At 57.4% G+C, this 26139-nt stretch overlaps 9 protein-coding genes across 9 annotated transcripts; 4 read left to right on the top strand and 5 right to left on the bottom strand.

Moving 5' to 3' along the window:
* Positions 1 to 91: 91 nt before the first annotated feature.
* On the bottom strand, positions 92 to 1845 carry B0I36DRAFT_320930 (dihydrodipicolinate synthase). Its single transcript, XM_046153617.1, has one exon. It carries the CDS (start codon positions 1460 to 1462, stop codon positions 506 to 508), a length of 957 nt encoding a protein of 318 aa, XP_046014017.1. The 5' UTR covers positions 1463 to 1845; the 3' UTR covers positions 92 to 505.
* A 1812-nt stretch (positions 1846 to 3657) lies between these two features.
* B0I36DRAFT_348278 (uncharacterized protein) lies at positions 3658 to 5088 on the top strand (the record flags this gene model as incomplete). Its single annotated transcript, XM_046156671.1, has 3 exons — positions 3658 to 3690; positions 3754 to 3916; positions 4022 to 5088. The coding sequence occupies 3 exons, from the start codon at positions 3658 to 3660 to the stop codon at positions 5086 to 5088; spliced, it is 1263 nt and encodes a 420-aa protein (XP_046014016.1).
* Positions 5089 to 5428: 340 nt separating this feature from the next.
* B0I36DRAFT_320926 (GTP-binding protein 1) lies at positions 5429 to 7510 on the top strand. The gene is made up of 6 exons (XM_046153616.1): positions 5429 to 5721; positions 5845 to 5873; positions 6008 to 6022; positions 6110 to 6134; positions 6321 to 6752; positions 6858 to 7510. The coding sequence occupies exons 1-6, from the start codon at positions 5693 to 5695 to the stop codon at positions 7441 to 7443; spliced, it is 1116 nt and encodes a 371-aa protein (XP_046014015.1). The 5' UTR covers positions 5429 to 5692; the 3' UTR covers positions 7444 to 7510.
* A 55-nt stretch (positions 7511 to 7565) lies between these two features.
* B0I36DRAFT_383096 (uncharacterized protein) lies at positions 7566 to 8664 on the bottom strand. The gene is made up of 3 exons (XM_046160943.1): positions 8272 to 8664; positions 8114 to 8200; positions 7566 to 8014 (listed from the first exon to the last, which is right to left on the bottom strand). Exons 1-3 carry the CDS (start codon positions 8391 to 8393, stop codon positions 7909 to 7911), a joined length of 315 nt encoding a protein of 104 aa, XP_046014014.1. The 5' UTR covers positions 8394 to 8664; the 3' UTR covers positions 7566 to 7908.
* Positions 8665 to 9336: 672 nt separating this feature from the next.
* Positions 9337 to 11058, bottom strand: B0I36DRAFT_105841 (acyl-CoA dehydrogenase/oxidase). Its single transcript, XM_046147796.1, has 4 exons — positions 10931 to 11058; positions 10784 to 10860; positions 10287 to 10713; positions 9337 to 10223 (listed from the first exon to the last, which is right to left on the bottom strand). The coding sequence occupies exons 1-4, from the start codon at positions 10952 to 10954 to the stop codon at positions 9399 to 9401; spliced, it is 1353 nt and encodes a 450-aa protein (XP_046014013.1). The 5' UTR covers positions 10955 to 11058; the 3' UTR covers positions 9337 to 9398.
* A 1121-nt stretch (positions 11059 to 12179) lies between these two features.
* On the top strand, positions 12180 to 13703 carry B0I36DRAFT_320922 (RNA recognition domain-containing protein). Its single transcript, XM_046153615.1, has one exon. The coding sequence runs from the start codon at positions 12294 to 12296 to the stop codon at positions 13485 to 13487; it is 1194 nt and encodes a 397-aa protein (XP_046014012.1). The 5' UTR covers positions 12180 to 12293; the 3' UTR covers positions 13488 to 13703.
* On the bottom strand, positions 13670 to 14636 carry B0I36DRAFT_320921 (uncharacterized protein). The gene has a single exon (XM_046153614.1). The coding sequence runs from the start codon at positions 14241 to 14243 to the stop codon at positions 13740 to 13742; it is 504 nt and encodes a 167-aa protein (XP_046014011.1). The 5' UTR covers positions 14244 to 14636; the 3' UTR covers positions 13670 to 13739.
* A 560-nt stretch (positions 14637 to 15196) lies between these two features.
* B0I36DRAFT_320920 (spindle pole body formation-associated protein-domain-containing protein) lies at positions 15197 to 17716 on the bottom strand. Its single transcript, XM_046153613.1, has 2 exons — positions 17510 to 17716; positions 15197 to 17429 (listed from the first exon to the last, which is right to left on the bottom strand). The coding sequence occupies exons 1-2, from the start codon at positions 17574 to 17576 to the stop codon at positions 15328 to 15330; spliced, it is 2169 nt and encodes a 722-aa protein (XP_046014010.1). The 5' UTR covers positions 17577 to 17716; the 3' UTR covers positions 15197 to 15327.
* Positions 17717 to 18250: 534 nt separating this feature from the next.
* Positions 18251 to 23671, top strand: B0I36DRAFT_320919 (anticodon binding domain of tRNAs-domain-containing protein). Its single transcript, XM_046153612.1, has 5 exons — positions 18251 to 20739; positions 20792 to 21124; positions 21188 to 22184; positions 22246 to 22664; positions 22723 to 23671. The coding sequence occupies exons 1-5, from the start codon at positions 18433 to 18435 to the stop codon at positions 23509 to 23511; spliced, it is 4845 nt and encodes a 1614-aa protein (XP_046014009.1). The 5' UTR covers positions 18251 to 18432; the 3' UTR covers positions 23512 to 23671.
* The last annotated feature ends 2468 nt before the right edge of the window (positions 23672 to 26139 follow it).

Genomic DNA, 26139 nt, shown 5'->3' with positions numbered 1-26139 from the left:
TCTCACAATGGCACATGCTACGAAGAGGGAGCTTTGTCACAATATACCACTTTAGCGCACGGTGGCTGATGTCATCACGACCAAACAAGAATCATGGCTAACGCGTGGATTGCTGAGCTATGAAATGTGCGGATCAAGAAAGTTTGCATGATTTCTAGAGTGAGAAAATGACAACGACAAACCATGTAGTGACAATGCGAACTTTTCGGCATGCAAAGCGTACTTGCAAAACTGCAGCGGGTTACGTTACTCGCACACCTCGCATGGCCTCACTACTCGGGGCAATGGGAGCCGAACTAGCGTGCGGAGCTGCACCAACGCTTGGAGGGTGGGGTTTGGGTAACGCTCAGCGTCATTCTCGTCGGACTTGAGGACACGGCCAATCACCTCATCGAATGCCACGATGTCCTTCTGCTCTGCTTACCATAAGCTGCAATGCCTTGTTGATGATGATGATGATGATGATGACGACCATTATTATGTCCTCCAACTGCGCACCTCTCTTCTATAATGACTGCTCGACCTTCATAGCCTCGGCAATTGCCTCGGAGATGGCCTCGACCTTTGCCTGCTCGAGCCTCTTGAGCGGCCGGCGCGGGTGCCCGCCGTAGCCGTAGTACGACTGGATGGCCTGCTTTGTGCCGGCGATGGCGGCCTTGGTCAGGGGCCAGTCGCCCTTTGAGAGGATCTTCTGGAGGGCGATGGCCTCGTCGACCTTGCCCTCGGCGTAGGTGTTCCAGACCTTTGCGCACAGCTTGGGCATGACGTTTGCGCCGCCCGCGATGATGCCGCTGCCCCCGGACGCGAGGGTCTGCACCGTGAAGTCGCACATGCCGCCAAAGGCCATGTACCCGCTGCCCTCGGAGGACGGGGTCTTTGCGCCGGTCGCGAGCGCCACGCGCGTGAGCTTGCCCGTGTTGCCGCAGGTGAACTTTGTGCCGACAATGTTTGGGTGCTGGGCGAGCTTGATGAGGAAGTCCGAGTCCATGTCGATGCCCGAGACGGCGCCCGGGTAGTTGTACAGGATGATGGGTAGAGGGCTCGCGTCGGCGACGGCGGTGAAGTAACCCTCGATGGCGGCCTCGTCCATGTGCGGCCGGTAGTAACTTGGCGGGAGCAGGAGCACGTAGTCGCCGCCCGCCTCGGCCGAGAGCTTGCACAGCTCAATGGTGCCCCTGACCGAGCCCTCGGTGGCGCCCACCATGATGGGGACGCTGGGGAAACCGGCCTCGTCGAGGGCCTCGCGGGTCGCCCGGACCGCGGCCAGCTTCTCCTCGCGCGTGCAGTGCACCGCCTCGCCGTTGGAGCCCATGACCGTCAGGCCCGCGAGCCCGGACTGGATCAGCCGGACCGCGTGCTTCTTGATGGTGGGGATGTCGAGGTCTTCGGTCTCCGGGTCAAAAAAGGTCATTGTTGGGGCGTAGATGCCGCATGGCATCGGCCGCTTGGGGTTCGCAGTCATGGCTGGAAGGGGGTAGGGGTTTTTGAACGAGGAGGAGGAGGGGGGATGATGAGGGTGAGACTGTCAGTCGAGGACCTGGGGGGGTTAGATGGTCAAGTCGTATAGATGGACTCGCAGTCGGAAATGTGATGTTCTTGGTGTCGTGCTCTACAGGTCGATGAGGAGGACAGAGAAGCAGAAGCAAGAGAGGAAGAAGAAGAAGAGAGAAAGAACAGCGTGCCGTCATGGGGAGAAGGCAGCCAAGGAAAGAAGAGGTGCCCCCAATAGCCGGTGGCCATTTTTGTTCGGGCCCCCAACGGCCAGAGGCGGACCCCATAAGAGGGCCAGGAGCACGCGAGAAGGAATTTGTCCCGCTCAGCAAGGGCCGGCGCAGAATGGCCCCATGACCTACTCATCCTCGGAAGGGAAGAAGAAAAGTGCAGGCGGGCGGGTGAGGGAGCGGTAGTCGAAACCTGAAGCCCGGCCAGGGACGGGCTCCGCGCCTCTGCCAATCCGGGCGGAGGATGCGGGGCGCGGGGGTGGGCGGGCGCCGCAACGGTGGGACACTTTCTGACCACCCGTGGACTCTCGCCCAGGGACAGGTCTGATTAAGTAAAGGCAAGTACAGACGTAGAACCCCAAGGTCGGTATCAGTACTGGTGACATCTGTCTCTCGCGCCCGTCTCAAAGCGGCATCTCCATTAACTGATGGTGCTGGGGCGGGCTGCACAAGAAGAATAAACCGACGGCTATTTACAGGCCGAGAAAAGAAACATTGACGGCCGAACTGCTTGACCTTGCCTTGCAAGCAGCATACGTGCCGTGAGGCCTTCAGCTGAAATACCTTCGGGCTGAGACGTGGACAGAATTGTCACACGGGCATAAATATTACCAAGCGAGTCTGTGTGATTTGCCGTGTTTCACCAACAAGGATGCCGCCGCGCTACAATCGTGTCTGCTCAACGCTTGCCCCTCAACAGGCAAAGGTGCATCGCTGCTCGCGCTCGGAGAAAACCGTATGCGCAGGCATGAACCTTGCCCTGACGATCTTGCGTTCGCCTGACCTGCTACTATTGAGCAGAAGCACATGGCACTGGCGGCTTTAGGCTGAGCCAATGCGCCGACAGCGCACCGCTCAAACTCCGCGATGGCGATGAGATCTGCCAACCCTCACGAAACCGTGCTGGGGGACGGGCATGGGGAGACGTCAAGGAAGAGAGAGAAAGCACCTGTGAATGGTGGAGGGCAAATGGGCAAGTAATTCCCCCAATCAGAAGCATCAGACTTGTGCCGGGGCCTGCTGCACCGAAGACGTACATTTTCCACTCCGACTTCTCCCCACTTCCAGACAGATGTCAAATACGCCAAGCCCCGCGTTCCTCATGGGTGAGTGTGGTGGGCGCGCGATTGCCGTGGCGATACCAGCGACTGAGGAGAGCTGATGCCACACAGGACTCGAACCAGAATATGCTGACTGCCTCTTATACGCCTCCTGGGCCGTGTGCACACTTGTCCAGCTGCAGCAATGTCGCCATGGGCGACCACCGGGAAATAATGGCCGGCAAAAGTTGGAGAAGGGCAGCGGGGGTGGGGGGCGGGGTTGGCGCGGCAGGAAATATCCCCCACGCGATTACCCTCTGGAAACCCCAGGCCACGCGCAAGGGTCCTGGGCAGACCTCCGTGTCCCGAGCCGAGTAGCCCGCTTTTGCTCCAGCGAGAATCTCTGGATGGACCTCGCTTCCTGGGCCCGGAGGACGCGTGACAAGCTAGAGTACCGCCTTGGACAGGAGGAATCGTGCCTGGATGCTCTCGGGCCACGCCCGGCTGAGCTTCCATGCTCGCGCCGTCCCTCGTGACCGGATGGAAAAATTCACGGAAGGGAGCTGGCCCCTGCCTGTAGCTCTGCCGCGTCGTGCCTCCCCTTTGGTGGATTGATCCGTTTTGCCTATGATCGCCTAGACGCGCCCAGATGGCATGTGTGGGTGCACCTCGGCCACGGACCGGCACCTAGCGCCAGCCAAAACCTCCCGGGGCCGCTCCTTGACCTCTGTCTTGCTTCCTCTCAAGCTTCTGGTCTCGCTGCTCAAGCCTTCTCTTACATCTTCCGGTGCCAGTCCTGACCGACAGCTCCTCGTTCTACTTTCTCACGCCGTGCACTCGTGATCAGAATTGCTGCATCGTTCCTCTCTGCTGCATTCGACCCGAAACCATCCAGAATGGCGTCTTCGGAACCTCTCAGCGTGCTGATGGTGAGTCAAGAGAGCGGCGGTACATCTGCTCTGGGGTGGTAGACTGACACGACATTTACACAGGTCGGCACCGGCGAGTACACCACCGGCTTCGTCGGCGGTGGCATGTCCGGCTCCGACAAGAAGGTGGGCGTCGTCGGCTTGACGCTTTTCGACCTAAGGAGGCGAGGCAAGGTCGGCAAGCTGAGCATGGTTGGAACCACTGGCTCAAAGTTCCCCGCCATCAGTAAGTCAGATCACCGCGAGCAGTAGAAGCGCTACAAGCAAATTGTTGCGATCGGCTCGCGCGAACCGCCCAGGGAGACCCCAGAGGCTGACAAACCACCCACAGGACAGCACCTGGAGACCAACATCACCCAGGTCTACAACAACCTCGACACCTCTTTCGAGTCGTACCCGGCCAACGACGCGCGGGATCCCGAGGCATACAAGGCCGCCATCGACGCCCTGAAGCCCGGCGATGCGATCACCATCTTCACCCCGGACCCCACGCACTTCCCCATTGCGCTGTATGCCATTGAGCGCGGGATCCACGTCATGATCACCAAGCCGGCGGTCAAGACGCTCGAGCACCACCTCGCGCTGGTGGAGGCCGCCCGCAAGCACAACGTGTTTGTGTACATTGAGCACCACAAGCGCTTCGACCCCGCATATGCCGACGCCAAGTACAAGGCGCAGAAGCTCGGCGACTTCAACTACTTCTACAGCTACATGTCGCAGCCAAAGTCGCAACTCGAGACGTTCAAGGCGTGGGCCGGCGTCGAGTCGGACATTTCGTACTACCTCAACAGCCACCACGTCGACATCTGCGACTCGATGGTGTCGCAGCTCGACTTCGTCCCCGTCAAGGTCTCTGGTTCCTCGGCCAAGGGCATCGCCACGGGCCTGGGCTGCCACGAGTCGACCGAGGACACCATCACCGTCATGGTGACCTGGCAGAAGAGGAGCGACCCGAGCAAGATTGCCACGGGCGTGTACACGGCGTCGTGGACGGCGCCCCAGAAGGCTGGTGTCCACTCGAACCAGTACTTCCACTACATGGCCGAGAAGGGCGAGGTGCGCATCAACCAGGCCAAGCGCGGCTACGACGTTGCCGACGACTCGGCCGGCCAGCTCATGTGGTACAACCCGTTCTACATGAAGTATGCGCCCGACGAGGAGGGCAACTTTGCTGGCCAGGGCGGCTACGGATACGTGTCCTTTGAGAAGTTCATCGACGGCTGCGCCGGCGTCAACTCTGGCAAGCTGAAGCCAGAGGACCTCGACGCGAGAGGCCTGCCCACCCTCAAGAACACAATCGCCACCACGGCCATCCTGGAGGCCGGCCGGAGAGCCATCGACGAGAACCGGGAGATCAAGATCGAGATCTCCGGCGACGGTGTGTGGAAGTTGGTGTAGGAGGGCTACCTACCAGGGCATTGAAAGAGACGATGAATAGATGTACATAGATAGTAGGATGAATATCGTGGACATAACAAGCGCAGACATCGAATTGCTTCCAGTGTGTGGAATATTATGATTGTTGTTCTGGAGGGCGTCCCTTCGATTTGCCCGAAACCCCAAAATCGCCCAGTCTCGGTATTGACATTAAATCGGGCAGGCGGTCAGCTGCAAAGCTCTGGCTCAGTGGTTGAGATTCCGGACAGCTCGGTCCCACTTAGATTCTGCCGGGCGTCCGACGCGGGTGCTTTTGTGCTGCAGCTGGAAGCACCCTACGGCTTCTGATAGTGGGGTACGTCAATGTACAGCATTTCGACCGGGCGAAACGAACACCACCAGGATTCGAGCGCACACTAAACCGTACAGCCCGTGCCGCCACGGCATCAAAGTGCCCAGCCAACAGCCTGGACCTAGCAGAACCAGACCTCAACTTGTGCTGCATCTCAACCCGGCCTGTAATACTTTGGATCTTTGACCGAGAAATCGATATTTCAACACCGAAGAGACTGAGAGAGAGGGGTTCCTACTGGTCCCGCCCTCGTCGCGAAAGTGAACCGACAAGATGGTCAACATCACGGAAAAGATCAAGGAGTGAGTGCTTCAGTATTTATTGAACATGGCCCACGCTCCCCTAGGCATCCATCCCCAGGCAGGCTCCAGCCAAAGGATTATAAAATATGGACTGGGCTAACTCAAGACTGAACCGGGCTACAGGATTGAGGATGAGATGAGAAAGACGCAGAGTGAGATAGACCACCGCATTTCCGTACACTGAGACGCATCTCATGATCGGGAGAGAATTAGGCATAGCGGAGGTTTTTTTTTTTTTTTTTTCGAACAGAGCACTGACCTTTTGATTTACTTTGAATCTCTACAGAGAACAAGGCCACAGGTAAGCACTGCAGGGTTCGCTTGGAAATGAGATGAACGAAAAGGTAGAAGCAGTGAACGCGGATGTGCTGACGAGGAAAATATGCAGAATATCACTTGGGTCTATTAAAAGGGTACGCACATGACCTGACTCCCTTTCTCATGAGAAAACACATATACAGCTCGAGCACATCAAGGCCCAAACACCGTGACATACATGGACACAAAGCTTCAGCAACCTTGCGGCAAATGAGCAAATTACTCAAAAAGAAATGTTTCCCATCCTTTTACTGACGAAAGCGGTGGGCAAAACCACACAGAAAACTAGCACGCCTCCGCGCCCAGCTCCTCGAGCCCGGGCCAGGCTCTGGCGGCGGCCCGGGTGCGGGCTTTGACGTGAGCAAGTCTGGCGACGCGCGGATAGCCCTCGTGGGTTTTCCCTCGGTCGGCAAGTCGACCTTCCTGTCGAAGGTGACCAAGACGCGGTCCGAGGTGGCCTCGTACGCCTTCACCACGCTCACCGCGATCCCCGGCGTGCTCGAGTACGGCGGCGCCGAGATCCAGCTGCTCGACCTGCCGGGAATCATCGAGGGCGCTGCCGAGGGCAAGGGCAGAGGGCGGCAGGTCATCAGCGCGGCCAAGACGAGCGACCTGATCCTGATGGTGCTGGACGCGACGAAGCGCGCGGAGCAGCGGGCGCTGCTGGAGGCCGAGCTGGAGGCCGTGGGGATCAGGTTGAACCGGGAGCCTCCGTGAGTAGATGTTTTGCTCTAGGACCTTTTTTTTCGTTCCCTGTCCATCGTGAAGTTCGGGACCATGTGACAAAAAGGGCTGACCAAAAAACAACAACAACACAGAAACATCTACCTCAAGCCGAAAAAAGCAGGCGGCATGAAAATCACCTTTTCCTCGCCGCCCAAGAACATTGACGAGAAGATGGTCTTCAACATCCTGCGCGACTACAAGATGCTCAACGTCGAGGTGCTCGTGCGCGACGACGAGGTGACGGTCGACGACTTCATCGACGTCATCATGCGGGACCACCGCAAGTACATCAAGTGCCTGTACGTGTACAACAAGATCGACTCGGTGTCGCTCGACTTCCTCGACAAGCTCGCCCGCGAGCCCCACACGGTCGTCATGAGCTGCGAGCTCGACCTGGGCATCCAGGACGTCGTCGACCGCTGCTGGAAGGAGCTCCAGCTCATCCGCATCTACACCAAGCGCAAGGGCTCGGACCCGGACTTTAGCGAGGCCCTCATCGTGCGCAGCAACAGCACCGTCGAGGACGTGTGCGACCGCATCCACAGGACGCTCAAGGAGACGTTCAAGTACGCCCTCGTGTGGGGCGCCAGCGCGCGGCATGTCCCGCAGAGGGTTGGGTTGGGCCATCCGGTGGCGGACGAGGATGTCGTGTATATCGTCAGTGGATACAAGGCGTAGTCGAACAAAACAAAACTTTTGGGTGAGGCCAACTACAAGAATGTGCACAAGCACTTTACAGACATGCTGCCGCCGTGTTAGTGCTGATGTGTTTGCAAGCATGCCTTCTGAAGAACGGCGATGTGGTAATCAGTCATTGCATTGTCGTGTCGTAAGAAAATTCTAAGTTGAAACCTCATGCGGAGCCCACAGCATTTCATGCCTGTACGCTCGCCCAATTCAAAACCCGCCATTATCCTAGAACCACAAAACAGAAGAACCCTGGCCGTCATACAGTGGCTATCCGTCTCTTGACGTGAGCCCAAATAGTCATGTTCTCCAAACGCCTGGTACAGTAAAAGTAATACAGAGCCCTATGACTTTTGTGTGTGCAAAGCCGCGACCAGTAGGGCACGGAGTCAGTGACTGCCGCATGGCCCTTTAGTCAAGAAGCATGGGAAAAGGCAACGAGAATTGGCACAGCGATCAGAATACGTCGTCCGAGTTGGCGGGGGTATTCCTGACGCCGAGGACATTCTCGCTGCCAAACTTCTTGGCTGAAGCCTGGGCGAAAAGAGACTTGGGCTTGGCCCTGGAAGAAGCGAGGCGCGAGGGTCAGCATACGAGTCAACTATCATCATAGGGGCAGACATTCGTGGCCGCAAGCCAGGAGTGGAGAGGGTCGACTCACTTTCCAGCGTTCTTGTTGCGCAGCTTGTTGAGCTTGGCTGTGCAGGGGCTCATGATGTTGTCTGATGGCGAGATGTACTGCTGCGCGCTGTATCGAAGAAGTGGCATCATTGGTCAGTGACAGCACCAGGTGGTGTGCAAGTGGGATTGGGAACATACGTCTCTTGCTCCATCTTGGACTTGAGAACCTGGCGGTGATACTCCATGCTCTTGACGTCTGGCTTGGAGACCTCGACGGCAGCGTTGACGTCCTTGTCGGACAGCACGTTGGTGGGCGCCATTGCGATAGTTGAGCTTGTTGATGTGGTATACGGCTGTGATGAGACGAGGCGTATGGGCGCAAAGCTAGATGGTAGCGGCGTGGAGAGAGGTGTAGATGCAATGGGGCGTGGTCTGCAGAGTACTATGTGGATGTGAAGGAGGGCAACGAGGGGGTTGGATTTTTGTTGTTTTTGTCTCTTGCGGGCTGCGTCTGTACTTGGTGGTGGTGCCTGGGCTCTTTATTGTCCGACGTGGGAGGCATGCAAGGGCGATGGCAGGGTTGTGTGGGTGAGCAGTGCTTGCTGGCCTGCTTGCTCTGCATGGCCGTGAAAAATGGTGGTGGAGGGTCCATCTGGCCTTGAGTCAACAAAGGTGGTCCGCGTCGGCGGGGCAACCGCCGAATGTCTTGGTGTGGGTGGGTGTCTTGGGTCCCCTGCCCGTGCCTTCCTGCTTGGTCTTCTGTGCAAAACCACCACCATCCCTGCCCCCACACACCACGTCATGAACCCGGCCTGCCCCTTCGCTTACAGCGAACCGTTTCCTGGCGACCAGGGAGCCGCTGATGCATAACATGCAGATGGCCTAGATCATGAGCAATGTGTCACTGCCAGTCGATGGCCTGTCTGTCGAGCGCTCGACTAGCAACACCATGGTGTACTTATCGTCACACCAGCTCGTGCGTTGGCTCGTGCCCGACTAGCCTTCGAAACTTCATCTGGTGCCTGCATTCACGCAACCCCGGCAAAACCTCCGTGCGCAAGTGTTCACGATCCACAAATGCACCGTTCACGCTCGCCACGTCACAACGTGAGTTAGCGGACGTGCTCAAAAGGGGCTTTCTTCCAATCGCAGAGGTGTGTCCATGTTGGCGCGTGAGTCTAGTTCAGGACGCACTGCCATAGCTGTATAGTGATTTCAAAGGAAGACACTCATATTCATGACAATCTCCACGATAATCATCGATACGAAGCTGGTAGAATATACAAAACTTGCAAGCTAAACACATTTTCTTTTCCCAACGACCTCTACAGTCTGGGCTTGATGTTCGATCCGAGCTGGGCCTTGGCAACACCCAGCTGCTTGAAGATCTGCTCAGACTTGAGCTTCTGCGCCTCGATCCGCTTGGTGACCTCGGCTCCCCTCTTGTTCTCGTTGCGGCCCATCTGCTGGAGGTGTACCTCGTCGGGGCCGTCGGCCAGCCTGAGCGTGCGGATGCCAGCCCATGAGGCGGGCAGAGGAGTATCCTGGCTCACGCCGGCGCCACCGAAGGCCTGGACGGCTCTGTCGATGACGGTGAGGGCCATCTGGGGTACGAGGATCTTGGCCTCGGCAATCTCCTTGAGCGACGCCTTGGGGCCGAGCTTGTCCATGCGGACGGCGGCGTTGAGAACGATCAGCCGGGCGGCGTCAATCTCCAACCGCGACTTGGCCACCCATTCCAGGATGACGCCGTGCTCCCTGAGCTTCTTGCCAAAGGGTGTCTTCTTGGGATCGTTGATGCGCATCAGCATCCAGTCAAGAGCGCGCTCAGCAGCACCAATGGAGCGCATGGCGTGGTGGATGCGGCCGGGGCCGAGGCGACCCTGGACAATCTCAAACCCGCGGCCGGGGCCAAGGACAATGTTCTTGAGCGGCACGCGGACGTTCTCAAAGCTGATCTCGCCGTGGCCGTGGGGGGCGTCGTCGTAGCCGTAGACGCTGAGCATGCGGCAGATCTTGATGCCAGGGGTGTTGGCGGGCACGAGGATGATGGACTGCTGCTTGTAGACGTCCTTGTTGTTGGCGTCGCTCTTGCCCATGACAATGTAGATCTTGCAGCGCTTGTCTCCGGCACCACTCGACCACCATTTCTGCAGACATTGTTAGATGACGCGTTGCGTGTCGGTGTCGCTGATTTCACCAAGTAGACTTACCCTGCCGTTCAGAACCCACTCATTGCCCTCCTGGCGGATGTTCAGCTCAATGTTGGTGGCGTCAGAAGACGCGACGCCGGGCTCGGTCATGAGGAAAGCGGAACGGATCTTGCCATCCATCAAGGGCTTGAGCCACTCGGCCTTTTGCTCCTCGTTGCCGTACTTGGCAAGGACCTCCATGTTGCCAGTGTCGGGAGCCGCGCAGTTTGTCGCCTCGGAAGCAATCTTGGAGCGGCCGAGCCACTCAGCCATGAGGCCGTACTCAACGTTGGTGAAGCCGGGAGACTCCTTGTAGTGGCCGGCGGGGAGGAACATGTTCCACAGGCCGAGTTTGCGGGCCTTGTCCTTGAGGTCCTCGATCAGTTGGGGGTGGGCGTCCCATCGTGCATCGCCCTGGCCGAGCTGGGCGTCGATGACTGGGTCTGCTCTATAATGAGGCTTCGTGTGAGTTTGAGTTGATCACCTTTGTTGGTCTTCAGACGTGTGGTGGTGCTTACGGGATACAGTCCTCCTCTACAAACTTGGCGACAATGTCGATAGTCTTGCGGGCCTTGTCGCTGACAAAAGGCGCAATCTATGGTTAGACGTCAGCATAAAGGTCCTGGTATCACCAAGAGCCAAGGGACCTCGCAGAGAGGACGTACGATGTCGGGAATCTGGGCCGACATAGCTGCTGAATGGAGGTGCTGCGCTGGAGGGATGTTTGCCGTTAAGCTGCACAATGGGTGGATGCTGTGATCCTTGGGTTCTTTGGGCAAAGGAGAGGATCAAGAAGTTGAGAAGAGAAGGAGGAGGAGGCGGAGGAGGAGGTGGTGGTGGTGGAAGCTTCCCCGGATTGCCAGAGACGAGGTTGTGGCAGCAAGGGCAGCTCCAGGCTCAGGGACTGGACCGGGGCACAGGGCGAGCTTTGGAGGGCGTGGAGCGGCAGAGCCGTGGATGCTGGCTTTGGCCGAGGCACAACGGACGGCTGCCCTCAGCGCCCGCACTCGCTGTGGGGCCTTGGGGCCCGCCAGCTCGCCGCTCCCGGCGTCCCCAGCCAATCGCCGCCGCCCAGCTCCGGGGAACCGCCTCGTCCCTCCCTCACAAAACCTGGGGAACCAGCAGCCCGGCCACTTTTATCCCTTGTTGGACTCGCTTGCTTCACCAAGCCCTGCATGGTAGAACCTGTCTCATGAGCATGACCGTACAAGTAGCGTTGGTCAGCCGTGTTGATGCGGCTGCCAGCTTAGCTAGACTCGTACTGGCAATTGTAACCTTGCTCGCGGAATTGGTCCGCGTGCCAGCACAACATCGCGCAGAACATTGAGCCCGCAACTTCTTGGGACCTCCTCAGCTCCTAGCCGCCAAGTCTTACAGTCCCCTCATGTTGCAATGGCACCAGTGTGGAAGCACTTGACTCACGCCGTTGCACGCAAAGAGCAAGATGCGTCAATCGTGAAGGTAGCAATGAGTAACTGGTCGCGATTTCCCCAGTTCGACACGGACGGATTGCCTCTCTGGCATCGCCGTTTGCCGTGTCAGGCACCCAAAGTCGGGTGGTCTGAGCCGGGATCGTGCCACATCGGCCATGGTGCCACTTCGCAGTCTCAGTGCCGCGCGAGCAGGGTTGCCAGACCGGAGAAAATCTCGCAGCTTTGTCAGGTCATTTCGAAGCAGCTTCTCCAACTCTAGACAGACATTTGAGGGGAAATTGAGGGGCGGAAATTGGGCCGTCTCACAGCACCTTTCGCGGCTAGTCTCAAACCTCGCTTACCTAACACAGGAGGATCTGGGGTTCCAAATGCACTTATGCGAGGATTGCATCTAGACCCCACCTGGAAATTCTTGGAAGCTTGACCCTTGCATCACACTCAGAACCACCACTGGAGCAACTGGCTGCGCACGGCACCGCGATAACGTATCAGCGCGACATTGTAGCCGCTGGTCTCTACCACCACAACACCTTCTCCCACAGCAGATCGACGACATCTCTCCCGCGCCTCCAACGAATAAAAAAGCACACCCGAAATGGCCGACGAGAACGACGCCGCCCTCGTGGCGCAATCCACCGAGGTGGCCGCGCCGGCACCGAAAAAAGTCAAGAAGATCATCCGCAAGAAACGCCCGGCGAGACCACAAGTCGACCCGTCCTTCATCTCGTCCGAGCCCCCGCCGCAGACCGGCACAATCTTCAACATCTGGTACAACAAGTGGTCCGGCGGCGACCGCGAGGACAAGTACCTGTCAAAGACAGCGGCCAAGGGGCGGTGCAACATCGCCAAGGACAGCGGCTTCACCCGGGCCGACAAGATCCCCGGGTCCTACTTCTGCCTGTTCTTCGCGCGCGGCATCTGCCCCAAGGGCCAGGACTGCGACTACCTCCACCGCCTGCCGGGCATCCACGACCACTTCAACCCCAATGTCGACTGCTTTGGGCGCGACAAGCACAGCGACTACCGCGACGACATGGGCGGCGTGGGCAGCTTCCTGCGGCAGAACCGCACCGTGTACGTCGGCCGGATCCACGTCTCGGACGACATTGAGGAGGTGGTCGCCCGGCACTTTGCCGAGTGGGGCCAGGTCGAGCGCATCCGCGTGCTCAACGCGCGCGGCGTCGCCTTCATCACGTACACGAACGAGGCCAACGCCCAGTTCGCCAAGGAGGCCATGGCCCACCAGGCCCTTGACCACAGCGAGATCCTCAACGTCCGCTGGGCCACGGCCGACCCGAACCCCATGGCGCGCGCGCGCGAGGCCAGGGCCATCGAGGAGCAGGCCGCCGAGGCGATCCGGAGGGCGCTGCCCGAGGCGTTCGTGGCAGAGATTGAGGGGCGGGACCCCGAGGCCAGGAAGCGGCGCAAGATCGAGAGCTCGTTTGGCCTCGACGGCTACGAGGCCCCCGACGAGGTGTACTTTGCCCGTGGCGCGAATGCCGTGAACCCTGTGGGCAGGCAGGGGTATGAGCTCGAGCAGGAGCAGCGGCGGATGATTGAGAGTGGCGAGGTGGACGGTCAGCAGGGAGAGGAGGAGCAATACCAGGCCCAAAGGCAGATTGAGGCGGCGCCGGCGCCACAAGAACAACAGGCGGGTGGCATATTCTCCTCAAGCACATTACAAGCTCTGCAAGCAGCACAAGTGTCAACAGCGGCACCCAAGGCGAAAGCAGCGCCCTCAGGCCCGCTGGTTGCCTATGGCAGCGACAGCGAAGACGATGACGAGTAATAGAGAGGACAAAAATTTGGGTGCAAAGGGATCATGAGCATGGCGATGTCACATCATTCAGCGTTTCATACATAGAGCAAAATAATACCCGACGAGCCGTGGGATAAAAGAAACCCGGCTCAACCGAAGCTCATTTGAATTTGTTTTCACTCCCATGTCACCAGTGATTGGTTGGTAGTCGTGTGATAGATCTGCAATGCCCCCCCGCCCCCCCCCTCTGTCATCGCGACCACGTCCATTTTCCCATGGGGCTCAGCTATTAAACACCCTCGAGTACAAGATCTCATGCCTCCCGATCCAAAGATCCACGACCGGCGAGCTCTGCCCGGCCTTCTCGATTGGCGTGTCCCACTCCCTCTTGATCAGAGCGGGCAGAAGCTCCCTGACCTCCTTCCCGGCGAGAATCTTCTGCGCCTGGAACGGACCAAACATGCCGGCGCGAATCGCGGCCGAGACGAGGGCCTTGACGTGCGAGAGCATAAAGATGTACGCCGTATGGTGGGCGTCGAGGCCCAGCGCACGGGCGATGGCGCCGAAGAGCGGCGCAAGGTGTGCTGACACGGGCGGGATTGCGGCCGAGGGCGTAGTGGTGGTGGTGGTCGTGTTGCTGCTGTTCGCGGCGGCGAGACTGCCGCTGCGGCGGAGGAGCATGGCAAACGCCTTGATGACGGCGGGGATATCGACATTGCGCTGTCGGACTCGCTCGTCCTCCACCACGTCCGAGTCGTCATCATAGCCTTCGCTGTCACTTCCCATTTCCTCGTCGTCGTCGTTGTCGATCAAGTCGTTCCCCGGCGCGCCCCCCACCACCAAGTCTCCGACAAGGCTCTTCTCCCAGATGCCCAGCAGCGCCCGCCCCTGAGCACAGCTCGCCCGCCGCCCGACAGTACAGATGGTGGCGGCATCCAGCGCGTCGTCGAGCTCCGCCAGCCGCGCTGGGTCGCGGTGCGCGGCGAGGACAAACGGCAGCGTGGTCGAGGCGTAGCTCGACAGCGAGAGCGGGAGGAACTCTGCAAAGGACCATGACCTCGCTGGCGGCGGCTGCGGCTGCGGCGACGAAGATAATGATGGCGGCTCCCTCCCTTTTTCTGGCTGTTGCTGCTGCTGCTGCTGCTGCTGCTGCTGCTGCTGCTGCTGCTGCTGCTGCTGCTGTTGCTTCTGGGCCTGGCTGGCTGCGAAAGCGGCCGCGGCGCGGGCGTGCTCCCGATAAGACTCGAGGCCGGAGCTAAAGGCGAATGAACCCAGGGGCAAGGCAGAGTCCGAGAGGAGTAGCAGGTGGTGATTTTCGGCGAATGACGAGCTACTCGAGTCTACGACAGTCCGCTTTGCCCCTTGTTGATGCTGTTGGTGCTTCTGCTGCCGCCGCCGCCGCCGCTGTCGGAGCGGCAAATCAGCTGCACCGAGGTCTGCGTGATGCTGTGACCGCTGCTGCGCATCGAGCCTTCTTTTGGCAGCGGCGAGCTGCCTTTCTAGCTCCAGCACTTCATCTTGCAGCTCAGCTGGCGTCCGTGCAGCAGCCTGTTCTGTTTGCTGAACCATGGTTCATGGTGGTGGTGGTGGATGTTTTGATAAGTGAGGTGGTTGCTCGCTGCTCAAGGTGGCCCACTTGTGGTGGAAACCACGGAAGGCCCGCTATCAGTGAGGACATATCACCAGCCTTTCTTGCACTTGATGACAATGAACCACATCGTTGAACAAGATGGAATTGTAGTCAGATGCCCATGCCATTCTTCAATCTCAAAATCAGTAGCCAGTCTCATATGGCCTGGGTATATTCAATTTTCGACCAGCTCTCCTGACACCTTTCCCGCTGACCACGCGTCCTAACCATAAGACTCTCTCATGGCTCGTAGTTCTCCTTTCCCACCTCCTGCAGGCGATGCGCTGCTGGTCGCATTCTGTCCAATTTCTTTTGTTCAAGCCGGGCACGAGCTGCAGCAAGCCGGTCTGGTGGCAAGGAGCACCGCGATGTATTGCCAATAGGAGGCTTTTCTCCAGATATACCGTTCCCCAAGGATGCGAAGCGGTTCTGCAGCAGATCGATGCCCTGCTCATCATCGCAGGCCGCTAGATGTCTGCGCGTGCTTGATTCGTCGGGTTTTGGTGCTCTCAACGACTCGTACGTGCCCCTACGGTGAAAGACATTGTCGTCTGCCGCAGCCGGTGGCCTGTAGTGACTGCTCTGGCCGTACTTGTCGGAGATTGCATCATGCGCGATCGAGGTTCTCCCTTTGGACCCGGCATCGTTAGGCAGGTCTGCCAGGACCTGAGCTGACCTCACTGCTCGAATCCTGCCATCGTGTCGCGTTTGCGCAGGACGACTTGTTGTCCAATCGTCGGCCTCAAATACCTCCTTTTCGCCAAGGCCCCGTGCATTCGTGGTTGGTCGGTGTGTGGCCAGATCCTCCTTGACTGTCCGGTGTTCCTGCTCATCATGCTTGACCTGACTTCGTATATTGTGCAGATTGCCGACTTGCGAGGTGAAGTCGAGCGTGAAGTCCTCAGCTGAAAGCGATCGGTGTGGCCTCCGAGTGGCCGCAGTCTCCTTCTCTCTGGTTACCCTCCTTCTCGCGGTCATGTCGGATTCTAGATCGCGGGTAATCCTTTGGTGTTCAGCAAGTGCTCTGTCGAGGTCTCGTTGCTGTCGTCCAGATTCCCGCTCCTTCTTAGCCGCACGAATTTCGTTTTCAAGTTGTGCGATCTTGTCGTTCTTTTCCTGAAGCACCTGCATCGCCTCTACGGTCCGCATCTTTGCGTCCTTCTTCAATGTCTCAAACTCTCTCTTCACTTTGCGCAGCTCGCTCCTTTCCTTGCGCAGCTCTTCTTTCAGCTCGCGCACCTGTGTTCCAAGCTCCCGGGCCTGGGCTCTGTCGGATGCACCATCCGAGGAGGCCGCTTCTGAGTTCCTCGTGGCTTGATCCTTGGCAGCAATCAAGGCTGCCTTCAGTCGCTCGTTTTCCGCTCGAAGACCGTCCATCTGCTTGAGCTCAGATTTGACTCGACGTAGTTCCCGATTCACTTCGAGCAGAGTCTTTTCATCACGTGGCGACGTTTGTGCTGCCCTGCGCCCGCTGTCTGTCTCTCCAGCCTTTTCCTTCAGAGTGGATTCCAGGTCGCGAATGCGGTCTCGGTATTCCATCACCAGAGAAGTCTGTTTGCTGAGCTCTTTGACAAGGGCAGTCTGGTCCCGTTCTTTGTCGCTTCGTGTTGACTTATCCGCAGACGGGTCGCTCATGGTTCCCAGCAGCTTTTCCAACGCGGCGACCTTCTCTTGCTCTTCTCGCAGTTGTCGCGCTAGCTGCACCGATTCTGTGTCCTTCTGCTTGGCGTATGATTTCGCAAGGTGCTTGTACTTGACTAGCGCAGTCATCTCGGCTTTGGCATCCTCATGGTAGCGATCGAATTCCGATTTCCAGTACTTCCCAGAACCTGAGTGTGGCTCGTTAAGGTCCACAGTCACGTCATGGTTGCAAAAGTCCTCTTCCTCCCAATCTGCTCCGAGCTCTTCGCTTGGATCGGCCACGGTCTCGGGGGGCGGCTGTTCTGCTAGCTTCTTGTTCTTTCGCGAGTTCTCCAGTGCCTGTTGCAAGGCTGTGTTCCTACGCCTTCCAGCCTTGATCTCGAAGGGACTCGGTTCCGCGCTTGTTGACGCCTTGACGTCGCCTCCAAAGGACACGCGTTTCCGCCTCGCCGTGCCGGTTCCCGGTGTTAACAAAATACTATTGAGCTTGGTTGGGGATCTGAACTCGGAGGCGGCTGTGTCTTCGTTCTTCGGCTCGGCATTGGATGCTGGTTTAGTGCTTGTTTTCTGCGCTGCTGTAGACGCCATCGTCTCGCGATCCGCAGGCTCATCGGCAGAGGCACCGAAGATGGCGTTTTTTATTGCGCGCGCGGCAAACACTGGCGCCGGGGTATCAGGTCCCTCTAGTTGGGTAGTATCTTCTGTTGAGGGAGCAGAACCGTATTAGCATGAGGACAGTCCGGCATTGGTATTCTCACTGGATCTTCTGAAAAAGACTGACCGGCTGGCGGCGCATCGGCTGTGCCTGTCGCGCCTTGGAAGCTCCTCTTGATTGCCCAGCCGAGCATTGTGGGCGGTCGCGTACACAATGGCGTGGGTTTTGCGGTGTGGCAGACGAGTCTTTTCTGCAAGGGAAGATTGGGGTTCTTTCGAAAAGACCCAGCCAGTGGCGACGACCACGGTGACTCGTTGCGGTGATTGAGCTGGTGGCAGGACAGTTATGTCACGATGCACAAGGACAAGTGACGCGACTTCGAGGGTCGAATGCGGCGCCAAAAGTCAACAACTTTCCAGAAGAGGCAAGCGCGTGTGGGGCTGGCCGCGGCTGGCGCTGGCAGTTCCGCAGGGGAGCGAAACCCCACCATCAATGTCTGTGTGCAAGCAGCAGCAAGGCGAGGCCAACCACACCACACACATGTTCGCAGGTAGAGCGCAGGCAGTTCGTGCCAGCTCACCTTGCCCCCTTCTGCGTACCTCAAGGCCCAGTCCTCGCAATCACTTGGAACTCATGCTTGGAAATTACCGCAGATACTTGCGTGAAGCGATGACATAGAGAACAACACTTACCTGCTACGTAGCCGCAGTCGACAGCACGGCAATGCAATGCACGCTGCCTGTAGTTGGGCACGACTGACCCCACTATGATTCGCTGGCAGCCGCTCGCTGGCCAGCTGAGGCTGTAAATCTGCACCACGGTCCAGGGACCTGCTCGACGCTAAATCACAAGCCTCCTGGCCGTCATGTGAAATCCGTCTTCCTCTTCTCATTCAGACTCAACCTCACCCTCACAATCCCGCAACACCAGATCCGACACGCCGCCATGGGTTCTTGCACTCACTAGACGGGCTCGCGGCTTCGGCCGTGAGAGAGCCTTCAGCTTACGCCCTTGCCTGCACAGACGCATGCTGTGACATTACCATCAACATGGCGTGGAAGACCCAGCCAAACCAGTCCAAAGATGACTCAACCTACCCGGGCTTGCTGCCCACCAGCCCAGACGGCACCGTCAGGTCACACTACATTGAGACGCAGACTGAAGAGGTCTTTGCCCTCCAGGCAATCTATGGCGATGATTTCATCGAACACAAGGCAGCCAATACGGCATGGAAGAAGGCAGAACCCTCCTTTGACCTGCGGATCAAGGCTTCTTCGAATGAAGACATTGCGCTTACGCTCAGTGTGGTCCTGACCGCAACATATCCAAAGTCTGCACCGTTGCTCAGCATCAAGGACGACGACAGCTTGAGCAAGTCGACCCAGTTCAAAGTGCAGAACTTCATCACCGCCAAGCCCAAGGCTCTGGTCCAGGCTGCCACGGGCGAGCCAATGATTCATGAGCTTGTCGAAGGTCTGCAAGACATTCTCGAAGATGCAGCACTGGCTAAAGCCATGGGCACTGAAAGGTCTCTGGAAGAAGAGCGTGCTGCACACGAGGCGGAACTGGCAAGACAAGCTCAGGAACAACGTGAAGAGGAGGAGCGTAAAAGGCAGGACGCGACCAAGGAAGAAGAGCGCGTCATGCAAGACATGATCCAGAAAGAGGTCGATCGTCAGCGGCTCAAAGTCAAAGAGTCAAAGAAGCGGAACCGCCAGGGTGTATCGAATCACGTTACCGAAGACTCGCAGGCTGCAGACGGAGATGCCGTCGAGTTTGATGAAGCAGTCGAACTGACTAGCTCAAACGGCGCCGTATTTTTCTTCAACAGTGTCACTGGCAGGAGCGAAGTCTGTGTTGGCCAGATCGCCACCACCTACCGTGCCTGGCCGAACGTCTCCGGAGGCTACACATGCTCGGCTCTCGCCTTGAAAGAGTACGAGCTGCGAGCAGCTTCGAAAGAGTCTGCACAGTTCAAGACCCAGGTGCAAACGCTCGAAGCCGATTTGGAAGCTGTCAAGAAAATCAAGCATCGCAACATCGTGCCGCTCCTCAACTATCGAATTGATAGATCACCGGTTGACACTGAGCCGGCATCGTTGAGCTGGACAGTGCGTGTCCTCACACCACTTGCAGAGCGAGGCTCGCTTCAAGAACTTCTCGAAATAGCCGGACAGCTTGACGTTGGGAAAGTGCGCGCTTGGACTGCAGACTTGCTCAACGCAGTAGGGCATCTCCACAACCATGGAATCGTTCACCAAGACATCCATACAAACAATGTTCTCATCTTCAGAGAGTCCATGGGAGATATGGTTCCTAAGTTATGCGACATGGCCTACGAGCGCCAACTGCAGAATCTGTGTCGCAAGTCCCGGGCCGTGGCTTCCTCCAGCTCTGCGCGGTCCGCCTACTGGCTGCCGCCAGAGATTGCGGGAAACTCAAAACCTCACTTCACCCAGAAGACAGATGTATGGGACCTCGGCGTGGTCTTCCTGCAGATGATCTTTGGCGTTGATGTATTCCAGAGATACCAATCACCTGGCTCGCTCATGGACTCGCTCTCTCTTTCTGGCCCGCTCCACGAGCTTGTGGCAAGATTCTTCAAGTCTGATCCCAAGAAGCGGCCAAGGGCATTCGAACTTGGATCAAGCGAGTTCCTCGCCACAGATGCACCCATCCTTATCAGCGAAACTCCATCCATGTTGTCACCATCTCAATCTACCCTATCTCTACATCATCAATTGCCTGTCCGGGTGCGTAGAGAGTCAACGACCCAGAACCATATGCATTCCAGATACAAAGAAGATTTCGTGGAAGAAGGTCGGTTAGGCAAGGGAGGCTTTGGCGAGGTGGTCAAGGCGAGGAAGAAGCTTGATGGACAGATCTATGCCATTAAAAAGATCTCACAGAGGTCTTCTGCTAGTCTTTCTGAAGTCTTGAAAGAGGTCCGACTCTTGTCCCAGATCAGTCATCCCGCAGTGGTGAGGTATTACAATACCTGGCTCGAGGAGGTGCCAGACTTGCCGGAGAATGACGACGACGCATCTACAGAGAATGCAACTACCGACATGTCGAGACAAACAGACTCACATGGGTTGAACATCGAATTCGCGACTGACACGGGCGGCCTCGACTTTATTTCTTCAACCGGCTTCCCCGCAATAGAATTCGATGCGCGCGATTCGGAAAGCGAGGATGAGGAATCTGACTCTGATGATGAGGAGACCGAGTCGGAAGACGACTCTACAGTTGAGGACTCGGCATTGGCGGCAATGCCTTCGCCACGCCGAGTTCGCAGCTACCAGCGGGGTTTTCGGACCGTCATGTACATATCCATGGAATATTGCGACAAGAGGGTAAGAGCTGGTGCAATCCCCTGGTCAAGTACTAAGCTAATAGTGCGCATAGACACTGCGAGACCTGATCCAGAGAAACCTGTACAAGGAAACCGATGAGATATGGCGTCTCTTTCGACAGATACTTGAAGGTTTAGTGTATATTCATGGACTCAGCATCGTGCATCGTGATCTGAAACCAGACAACATCTTTATAGGCCTGGGTCCGGACGGTTTGAATAATGTCAAGATTGGGGACTTTGGTCTTGCGACCACAGGGCAGTTTGCAGTTGACAAGCAGTCCTCAGCGCTGGACTCCAGCGACATGACAAGAAGCATTGGCACTTCATACTACGTGGCACCAGAGGTCAGGAGAGGCGGGGGCTCGTACACGAGCAAAGTCGATGTGAGTCACGAGCATCCTCTCTCTCTCGCTCTCATGCAGTCCATTCATACTAACTCCCCAAAGATGTACTCGCTTGGCGTCATGTTCTTTGAGATGAACTACCACTCTATGTTAGGCATGGAGAGGGCAGACAAGCTTGGAAAACTCGGTACCCAGTCACAGCTTCCCGACGACTTCCAGCCTGCAGACCGGACAACGACGGAGATAGTGCAGTCGCTGGTGACACACGACGTCAAGCAGCGCCCCAGTAGTGCGGAACTTCTCCGAAGCGGCAAGTTGCCTGTTCAACTGGAGAACGAGACCACACGTAGGGCACTCGCCAGTTTGACCGATTCGGCGTCGCCATACTATCCGAAGGTTGTGTCCACCCTGTTTTCTCAGCCAGTGGAACCCACCAAAGACTACACCTGGGACATGTCAGCACAGACTCAGAGTGTCACGGAGCTTCTATATCAAGGCATTGTGAAAGAAGAGCTTGTAGGCATATTTCGCAAGCATGGGGCTGTCGAGGTCAACCGAAGCTCACTCTATCCACGATCATCGCACTATTCAGCCAACCAGAACCTCGTGAAGCTTCTTGACGAGAGCGGTTGTGTCGTGCAGCTGCCTTTTGACCTGATGCTTGGCAATGCCAGGGCTTTGGCCAAACAGGACGGCTCGACCATTGCTAAGCGCTCGTACACCTTTGGTCGCGTATATCGCCAAAAGCAAAGCGGTGGCCAGCCGTTAATGATCGGCGAGGTCGATTTCGACGTCGTTTCTGCTGACAACCTCGATCTGGCCTTGAAGGAGGCTGAGGTCATAAAGGTTCTCGACGAGATTATCGAGACGTTTCCTTCGCCGTCGCCAATGTGCTTCCACCTGGGCCACTCGGATCTTTTGCAGCTCATCTTCGATTTCTGCAATGTCGATCTGAATGCGCGGCACTTGACGGCGGAGTCTTTGAGCAAGCTCAACATCCATTCGTTTACATTTCAAAAGATTCGAACGGAGTTACGGTCGCCGCTCATTGGAATATCAGCCACAAGCATCGAAGATCTCAAGCGTTTTGACTTCCGAGGTAAGCTAGCCAGTCCTGTCACCTTTACGCTAAGACGTCTATGCTAACAAGGCCACTGCAGATACCCCCACTAAGGCGTTCAACAAACTGAAGACGATCTTTGATGGCAGTCCACTGTACGAGAAGGTGCAATCTACAATTGCTCACCTGAAGGACGTTATTGAGTACACGAAACGCCTCGGCATTCGGTCCAAGATCTACATCAACCCGCTTAGCAGTGTGAAGGAGAATTTCTTCGGAGGGGGGATCTTGTTCCAGTGCATCTATGACAAGAAGTTTCGAGATGTGTTCGCTGCTGGTGGGCGCTACGACAGTCTGATCCGAGCACATCGACCCAAGATTGGCAACCAAGCGAAAGGTTTGCATGCTGTCGGATTCAGTCTGGCCTGGGAGAAGCTTGCTCGGTTGCCCAAGTCAGGTGGGAAGACATTCTTGAAGAAGGCCGAGGAGGAGCCCCAAGGTATCTTCAACACCAAGCGAGTAAGTGTCCCCATCAGGCCGGCCGTAAAGCTTGCGATGTACTAACCGCGGACTGCAGTGTGACGTGCTCGTGGCAAGCTTCGATGCTCACATTCTTCGCACAGCAGGACTCGAGCTTTTGTCGCTGCTGTGGGCGCACGACGTAAGCGCCGAGCTTGCCCGGGATGCGCGCTCTCCAGATGAGCTGGTATCGCGCAACCGCGACGAGTCGTACTCGTGGATCATCATGCTCAAGCAAGACTCGATTTTGAAGATCCGGACAATGGACCGCAAGGACGTAGCAGATGTCGAAATACCCAACTCGCAGGTGCTCAACTGGTTACGTGCTGCGATACGCGAACGCACTTCACGCCATGCGGGCTCGTCCCTGCGCGGACCAGACAACCCACTGGCTCTGGGCACGTCGACTTACGCATCTGGAGGTGGCGCCGGCGGAGGTGGAGGTAGCAGTGGTGCGGGAGGTGTCGCCATGCTCAACCCAGAGCAGGAGGTGCGGGTACTTATCGCAGGCACGCGCTCCAAGAAGTTCAACCGACGCATCGTCATCGAGCAAGCCCAAGCCAACGCGGCGTCGCTGCTTCAGACGTTCCTCGACGGGCCCATCGCAGCGGTAGAGACGTCGGACATGGTACTGGACCTGATCCAGGGCACGGCGCTGTCAGACGCGGAAGGCTGGCGCCGTGCAGAGCAGTCCGTGGACAAGAACGAGCGCAAATACGTGCAGGAGATCCACGACATGCTGTCGTCGTGGCGGGCGGCCTGGGAAGGCGGGCAGGCAGCCGAGCGACATGCCTTTGTGTACAACTTTCGGACGACGAAGTGTATATATTACGATCTCGGGGCGTGACCTGTGGAGGGATGATTTGTCAAGAGATGTGGGATGTTCTGCACTCACTCTTGACGGTCGGTATGCAGGGGCTGTTCGACAGCGGAACGTGGCGGGACGGTGTAGATGCATGTAGCGATCGGCATTCGTAGTGATAGACAATCTGCTCTCCGCTCCTCCACACTTTTTTTTTTTTTTTTTTTTTTTGAAAAGCATGTCGGATGTCGCCATTCCTGCAGCACGCGCAACTGCGCATTGCCGCTGACTACTATGAGACACATGTTTAGATTTCTATGCGCAACCCAGGGTCGTTATACCTGGCTTCGGCTGAGGCGCGACCTTTGAAGAAAGTCCTTGTGAAGTCAAACATGTCACATGTAGCATGATCTGAAAGTAGAGTTTTGCTCTTGTCGAACCCGGCACAGGGGTAAACCATCACCGGAGAGGAATTTTCCGGTTCTTTTCTTTTTGTTCTCTCCCGCCGGCAGGGCAGCTTGCCCGCATCGAAGCGCCGGATACCACATCTGCGAGACCGTCTCATACTCTTGTGTGGTCTTCTTGACAGTCGGGCCAAAAGTGTGGCTGGTTTATACCTGCGCGTTTCATGACAATAGATGCGAACGTTGCAAGAGGGAAGAGAGCTGGCAACCACTAGCTATTAAACCAGCATGTGGGAGTACCATTGGCACGCCTATTCACGGCCGCCGATGGTAAGTATGGCGAAGTGGCCAGCCTAGTCCTTTCTGGCCTATTCAAATCTTTACATTCTCGGCTCCGTAGGAGTGGCGAGGAAATGCCAACATGATTCAAGACAGGGCAGACAGGAAGTAATGCGTGTGTCGTTACATTGACCGGCAATGACTCTCTTGTGTAGAGGGATCGTTCCCGGTGCATCTTTTTGGTTCAAGACAAGCCATTCGAGTAGTCTTTGCACGAATCAAGGCAGGACCGCCGCGCGCGCGCACGCAAGTCCCCTGCCAAAATGCACAGCGTGAAAGAAAGGTTAAGATAGCTTGAGGCTACCAGAGGTTGTATGGTGCAAAAACAGAGTGCGGAACATGTCTTTGGCTGCGGTGGGAGGTTTCGGCAAAGGGATCAGACAAAAAGAGAGGGCGATCACGATGCTGAGCATCTGGCGTTGCGGCTGGGAGGAACCGTCTAGGCTTCTTTAACCTGTCAAGACAGACAGACAGGATGGATCTAGGACAGCTGCTGCAGCTGCTGCAGCTGCTGCTGCCGCACCATTGAGGGAATGCCAAGAGAAAAGCGGACTTCCATAACACCTGAAGTCTTGCCTGAGTCTGGATCTGATTCGAAACACAAACCCGGACAGTCATTGCCATGTCTGTAAGCCGCCGGGACTTTGTTCTGGCATGAGAAACCGCCGTAAGGGGAAAAGTGATAGGTTGTGAGCCACACAACGCAGCAACGTAACGCAACGCAACGCGATGCGATGCAGGACAAGGGGGCCGGCCGGCCACTGTGTGACGCAAGACAGTGGCACCGGAAGATTACTTTGCACCGCATGGTCCGAAAGAGTGGGAGAAAACGACCACATGACACGCAAACATGGTTGCACTATGCGCCCGCTTGTGTCCCATCTGACACAACTGGGTATTGTGCAGGGGATTGCGTCGTCGTCGTCGTTCTGGTTGCCCTCTCGTGTGGGCGGGCGACCTCCGGGAGCGAGACAGAGGAGGAGCAATGCTGAGGGTAGGACATGACATGACGTCAGAGCGAAGGGAAACGCACAAAAACGCCGGGCGGGGCACCAATTGTGAGGCACGGGGTAGATCACGATAGTATCAAAAAGTGGACGGCAGGGATGGGCTGGATGCGGCTGGATGCGGCTGGATGCGGCTCGAGGGGCATGAGCCAATCCCACACGGGTTGGAGCAACATGGGTGAGGGTGAGTGCAGGCGCCGGAGGTTGTGTTGTGCTGAGCTAGGCCCGAGTGGGTGGGATCGAAGATGGCGTACGTCAGGGGCGGAAATTTAGCTCCGCGCAAAGCGGGGGAGGCTGGCCTGGCCTGGCCTCTCGTCACTCACGTATCGTTTTGTAACAGCAGGCAGTCGTGGCTGAGGCGGCTGGCAGGCTGGCTCGTCTGTGGCTCGCGGGTTGCGACGACGACCGTAGTACTGTACGCAAGTACGGAGTAGAGTCCTGCGTGCGGGTCTGCCGTGTGTCAGATCGCTCAACAAGGACGGGATGGGCAGCCCTGGCGCACGCTGCCATCATCGAGCTTTCCAAGGTTACCAGCCACGATCTCGATGGCGCGCAGGGCCGGGCACTGTCGGCCCGCGGACACCAGCCCGGGCCCAATCCATCCTCAGCCAGTTGGCACGGCCACAGCCAAGCGACGGCCTGGGGAGTCTCAAGCTGGACATGTGCATCGCAAAGCTTGGGAGCAGGAGCAGCCAGAGTCATGTCGTCATGGTGGAGCCGGCAGCGTGTATCGCCCGCCCGCCCTTGCAGCAAACGGCCCCAGCTGACACGTGAAGTGCGTCGCCCGCGCGGGCGGCTCCAGATCCGCCAAGCACGGGACCGGGATGCCCAGTGCAGGCCGGTTGGCCAGCGCCAACACGCAGTCCATAACAAACTTCCCCGGCGCGGTGAGATGTCTTTTTCCCTCTGGGCTAAGATGCTCC

Source organism: Microdochium trichocladiopsis (assembly GCF_020744255.1).
Source record: "Microdochium trichocladiopsis strain MPI-CAGE-CH-0230 chromosome Unknown B0I36scaffold_4, whole genome shotgun sequence".
In the NCBI taxonomy this organism is placed as follows: Eukaryota; Fungi; Ascomycota; class Sordariomycetes; order Xylariales; family Microdochiaceae; genus Microdochium; species Microdochium trichocladiopsis.
Note: the sequence above shows the minus strand (reverse complement) of the source record. Positions and strands in the feature narration are given on the sequence as shown.